Source organism: Malaclemys terrapin, chromosome 2 (genome assembly GCF_027887155.1).
Source record: "Malaclemys terrapin pileata isolate rMalTer1 chromosome 2, rMalTer1.hap1, whole genome shotgun sequence".
In the NCBI taxonomy this organism is placed as follows: Eukaryota; Metazoa; Chordata; order Testudines; family Emydidae; genus Malaclemys; species Malaclemys terrapin.
Window position 1 is genome coordinate 282,451,306 of NC_071506.1, and position 6,000 is coordinate 282,457,305.

Here is a 6,000-nt window from a genome sequence, read left to right on the forward strand (position 1 = left end):
ACTGAGGCCCAGAAAAATTCTAGACCAAGGTCACATGGTGAGTTAGTGGCAAAACTGGAAGTGGGACTCAAATCCTTGGTCTCCCAAGGGGCACTACTGCCCCATCCTAACTGACATGACTTACTCCACCTCTGGAGACAGGGTGGCGATCTGAGTGTGCCCTAAGTTACTATTTATAATGTGTAGTGTGGTAACGCCTAGAGGGGCAACCCAAATGAAGGCTGCGTGTGCTAGGCGCTGTAAATACACCCAGTGAGAGCCAGTCCCTCTCCCACCGAGCTCACAGTCTAAATAGACCCAGCAAAGAAAGGAAGCCGTGTCATCCTGGCTTTACTAGTGGGGAAACTGAGGCACCAAGTGACAAAGATTCTGATACAGATCCCCGGGAAGTCTTTCCATTGATTTCAGCAGGCATCGAGTCAGGCCTGACGTGCCCAAGGCCACACTCAGCGCCTGTGGCAGGTCTGAGTCCCAGCCCGGCACTGTACCCATAAGGCCAGCCTTCCTCGCTCACGGTGAAGAAAATGTAACCAAGAGAGGCCCCTTCTTCCTCCGATCCCCAGTGGTTGGCAGCCTGGGTAAGGGCTCTGGCTGTGCCGCAAGTGGAGGGGAAAATCCCCGTGTTCGCTCGTAATGGCCATATACCATTAGATCATCTGCTGCACGTCCTAGAGCAGCCCCCGCTGACTGTACGCTGGGAGATCTCTCCCCGTCCAGGGCATCTCACCAGCAGTCGTGCCCCCAGAGCCCCGTGCTCGCACCCCACTGATGCCCAACCTGCTACTCCCCCTGCCTTTGCTCAGCGGTAACCCAGGTTCTCCATGTGCCCCAGAAGTGGGAGTTTGGGGTCGAGCTAAATCCACCCCCCTCCAGAGACTGGTGCTCAGTCTCCGGCTAAACCGCTCTCCCCGCTTGCCCTTTGCAGGGAGCTTCCAGGACGAGGCGCAGCTTCCCGAGGCGCTCCAGCTGCGACTCATCCACCTCTTGGGAGCCATTATCTCTGGAGCCAAGGTAACTCGGCCTAGCCGCTGCGGGGTCCCCTCCTTCCTGAAAGCCAAGCTCCACCCTGGGGAGGGAGAGGTGGCGGGGGGAGCGGGTGTGGCATGTCTGATGACCAAAGATGCGGGATTCCACACCCCTTTCCGGAGATCTTTAAGGACGGGGGGGCCGAACACCTGTCGGGGATGGTGTAGCTTTTCATGGTCCTTCCTCAGGGTGGGGAGGCTGGACTAGGCGACTTCTCGAGGTCCCTTCCGGCCCCACATTTCTAGGACATAAAAGCAAACTGCTTGGAGCCCCTCTGCATTTGCCGCCTGTTGTATGCTCGCTCCCACTTGCCGCCCCGCAGCTAGTGGGATGGCCTTGGAGAGCAGGGGAGGCGTAATGTGGAGCTGGCTGCGTTCGGCTGGCCTGACAGCCCCGACGGAGCCAGCACTGCCTTTAAATGTCCCTTGTGTTGGTTTAGGGGGAAAATACTTGTATTGCTGGGGCCCGTAAGCGCTGCTGCAAGATCGGGGCCCGTTGTGCCAGGTGCTGCACGCATGTCTAGAGAGTCCCTGCCCGGAGGAGGTCACAGGTCAACCAGCAAGGCGGAGGGAGGATGTTATCCTCGTTTTACAGGAGCGGGGCTCAGGCCCTGGGAGTCTGACACACCGATACTTAGTCACCTGGAGGCGGTGTGGCTCAACGGCACTAGACTGGGAATCAGGAGACCTGGGTTGTGCTCCCAGCCCTGCCCCATACCTGCGGGTGACCTTGGGCCCGTCACGGTCTCTCACCGTGCCTCAGTTTCCCTGCCCATAAAATGGGGATAATGAAACCGATCCTCCTGGGTGATCTAGGGATGAAAAAGGCAATATGTCATGTCAATACCCTTGCCCCTCTCAGGCATTCGGAATCCTGCCTCTGCCGAGAGTAGGGCTGAAAACAAGCATTCCCGGTGTCTGGCCTCGCGTCGCCCTGCGAGGCCCCATGGAATCTCTCGTCCCATCGGCCACATCTTTATTACTGGTGGAGAGGGTGATGTGGGAAGAGATGAGAGCACTGCTTGGATTTGGGTCCTGGAAGGAGCCTATGGCAGCTCCTGGTGCTTTAGGTATACAGGAGGGGGGGATTGTGGGGCACAGGCTGTCTGAGACAGATTCACAGTGGGTGCACTTCAGATATTGCAGGTACCGTCTTTCCTTCTTCCTATCGTCGTCCTCTTCGCACCTTTTCTTCCCCATCCTCAGTCTGCTTTCCTCCCTGTAAGCTGCAGCCAGTAGAGGGCGACGTGATCTCATGGCTTTTTTAGCCTGACTGCGTTACTGCCCTCTACTGGACAGCATTTGCAGGACAGACCCAAGCCTTGAGCATTAGACGCTCTTGCGGGAAGCTAGATTGTGCTAGCAGAAGGGGAGTCTCTGACGTCTGCTGAGGCCCAGCTTCCCAGCCCCTTGTGCGTGAAATCGCGTCGCACGTGAGCATGCCGAGCACGGTGCACGTGTGTTTCTGCACAATGCCCAGCGCCCTGGCGCGATTCCTGCCCTGAGTCTGAGAATCCTGGGGCGCCAGCTAACAGGGCTGCTTTGTTTCAACAGCAAAATGCCCTGCAGGTGATCACGCCGGCCTCTGTTGAGGTCCTCATGCTGGTGCTCAGGCGGTGGTGCTCCCCCCGGAACGGAGACACCAAGGACCCCAAACTGCTGCAGCTGACCTTGAAGAGCCTGGTGGGAATGATTCACATCCTGCACGCCAGCAACCCGGGCCAGCGCAAGGTGGAGATCAGGACCATCTTGGACAGCTACTTCAAGGTCCTCAACTCCGACCAGCCCATGGCCTCTCTGGAAGGCCCGCCGGCCGCTCGCTGGGAGGAGGGCATGATTGCTCTCAGGGTGAACATGCTGGGTAGGTCGCTCTGGGAGGAGCTGGGCCTGGAGTTCCCAGGGTGCGGGGGGGACAGGGCTCTGGGGCGGTGAGCTTTTCCCGCACAAGATGGGTATGGTTCCCTGACTGTGCACAACGCTGATGGGGTAGTGGAATGAGATGAGGCTGTCCCTGGGGTTAGTCCCATAGTCCCTAGCAAGGCGATGCAAGCTGCTCCACATCCCAGGGCACCAGGGCAATGTGGCTCGGCCGCTGCTGGGAGTGCTAGTGAAGACTGGGCATGGCTATCCGCCCGGTTTTATACACCCTGGCTAGCCCTGCCTAAGGGAGGGCTCAACCGCGTGTCGTCTCGTCTTCACCTGCTGTTACCCTGGGTTCAGCACCAGCTCGCATGCCCCTGGTGCTGACCGAGGCTACCCCGCCTCACGTCGGCAAGGCGTGGCCGTTCATCTGGCATGAAATCGGCATCCTCTTTGAGTGGCTGCCTCTCTCCATCGGGCGCCTCTCTGGGAGGGGAGGACGATCTCTGTACCCTGCTAGAAATTAGGCACCGGCTGCTTTCCAAATTCCCTCTTGTCCCCCCAGGAGCTCTGGGGGTGGGTCGCGTGCGGCCTGCTAACCCAGCTATTGGCAGTCCCAGCCTCCCGGGTTCACTTGCATGGCCCTCGGGCCTTATTTCTGCTCCTCTCCCCACGACTCTGCCATGGAGTGAGGTTCAGCCGCTGCTCCCCTCTCTGCTTGTGTTGATGGATGACTCTCTTCCTCTCGCCTTCAGATGCAATTCCAGAAATGCTGAATTGTGGCGACCGGCCAGTCCTGCAAGCCATGTTCCTCAGCAACAACTGCTTCGAACACATCATCCGGCTGATCCAGAACAGCAAGGTACGCTCCCCGGCTCTCTGGGGTCGCAGGCAGCGTGGGAGGGACCTCTCCGAGTTTCCTTCTACTTGGAAAAACCTGAATCGGGTCCTTCAGCTTCAGGGCTGGTCTCAGCAAGGAGACTTGTTCTCATCCTATTGGGATCCAGGAAGTGGGCAGGCGAAGCCTAAGGGGGGGTCCACAGGACCTGGAGACCAAAAAATTACAGGGGACAACTAATAAAAGAACAGGGAGACAGGAGTGCGGTCAAAGGGTCAAGCGAAGTGAACCAGACAGGGACACCGAGCAGAGAACCCCGGACAGCGCCCACTGCTCCTCGGAGGCGTCAAGGGAGCCAGTGGACACCGCCCAGAGGAACTCTGCCCGGATATGTGAATGGATGGAGGATCGGAAATAGGCCTCAGTCACAGGAGACTCCATCAGCCAACCTCCTCTCCCTGGTTTTATAGATGGCCGCTTTCGCCAGGGCCAGGAGGAGGTTGACCAGGAGGTCCCGTGACTTTGTGGGGCGACGGATAGGGAGTGCGTAAATAAAAAGGTGAGGGGAAAAGTGCACCCAAAATTTTAACAAAATATCCGTGAGGAGCCGGAATCGGGGCTGCAGCCTGGCGCACTCTAGGTAAACATGCACCAGGGTTTCCCTCGCGCCGCAGAAGGGGCAGGTAGAAGTAACTGAATGAGCCAGGTGCTCTGCGGGAACTTGAGCTGTTGACGTTGGGTTCCTCTCTTCCCTCAGACGCCATTAACTGTCTCTTGAGTCACACCCCCCACACCCCAAAGATCGGGGTCTGTCATGCTGCAGTACTCCCAGCTAACGACGAGGAAGCTGAGATGCCGTTGTTCTGGGTTGTGTGCCCTCTCCGAGAGGAGTCTGTAATTCCTGTGCTACACATCCGCCCGGACCCACGCTGCATGTATGTTGTAGCCTCAGCTTCACCCTAGATCTGTGGTTTGTCATTCGGCTTGCATGCTGTGTGGGACAGAGCCTGTTTTCCTAGGCGTGTGCAGCACTTAGTGTCCTGAGAGGCTCCCACAACACACAAGGGTCCTCACTATTATTGTGGTGCAAGTGTTGTGCCTCTTACACTAGCGTCCTGACCACCAATGCACATTAAAGATTCCGATCCGCTTTTCTCAGCAGTAGGACTGTTAACCCTGCTGCCCTGGCCAAATTCCAGCCGGGCCTAAACTCCCTGACTATTTTCACTTGCGCTCAGCATCCTTCATCTCCTGTCCTAAGCTGTTGCATAGTGTTCCTGTGTGGTGTTAACCAGCACACCCTAGAAGTGGCCGCACATCATGGCACGTGAAAGCTGATCTTGTTTGGCCTTGTGTGTTAATTTCAGGATCGTTCTTACTTGTTGCTAATGGAAGAGGCGGAAAGAGCCCAGCTAGGTTTTTGATCCCCAGGCTGCATTTGCAGGGCTGACAATTAGGAAAGGTCTGTTAACTTACTTACTGAGCGGGCTTGCCCTGGAAATGCGATGGGTGAGGGTATGGAGCTGCCGCGCTCCCATTTCTAACTGGAACTCGGAGTTCCAGCCCAGATGCCTGCAGTTCATTCACCTGACTTTATCTGGAGGCCGCTTTTTATTCATTTGAAGAAAAACAAAAACAAAAACAGACATTCTCTTTGCTCTTCATTTTGTGCAGTCTGTCCTGCTGCAGTGGGTCTTTGTGGCCCATCAGTCTGTGCTTCCCTCCACGCAGGAGATCTACAGCCGTTCATCCATCTCGCTGCAGTTTCCAAGTCCGGCCTGGCTTTGGCACGGTGCGTGTTCATTCTGCCCGGAAAACCCCTTAAATCCTCACTTGTACACAAAAGGAAGATTTACATTCATTCGTAACAAACCGAAAGCCGGACCCTGCTGGAATCTTGCTCCGCCTCTCTCCCATGTGTTATTTTTAACTTCGGTTTAAACAAACCAGGTGTGGGTTGGCTGGAATTTTCCCATTTATGGCATTGACCGGAGTGGTGGCTCAGAACACGCACTGTTCACACGTGTCTCCCCCCACCAGCTGCCCCCTGCCCATCTTTGGCACTGAGAGCCCATCTTTTCAAAACAGGCGATCCGGGGGGCTCTTCATTTTAGCAGCTTCAACCGATAAGGTGCCACTCGGGCAAGCTCTGAATCTCAGTGACCACCAGTGGGTGCTGTTGCAAACACTTGCAGCTGAAGAGAGGGTGTCTTTTCCCTAAGAGAGGCTGAAATTGGCCACTGTTACCAACTAGATTCCTAGATCTACAAGAAGCTA

General features: G+C 56.4%; 1 protein-coding gene across 1 annotated transcript in view; it reads left to right on the plus strand.

Annotated features, from left to right (window-relative positions):
- NBEAL2 (neurobeachin like 2) overlaps nt 1–6,000 on the plus strand; it is a 177,130-nt gene that overhangs the window by 105,045 nt on the left and 66,085 nt on the right. The window contains 3 exon segments of the mRNA XM_054016766.1: nt 926–1,011; nt 2,580–2,886; nt 3,641–3,747. Coding sequence (XP_053872741.1) covers nt 926–1,011; nt 2,580–2,886; nt 3,641–3,747 — 500 coding nt within the window.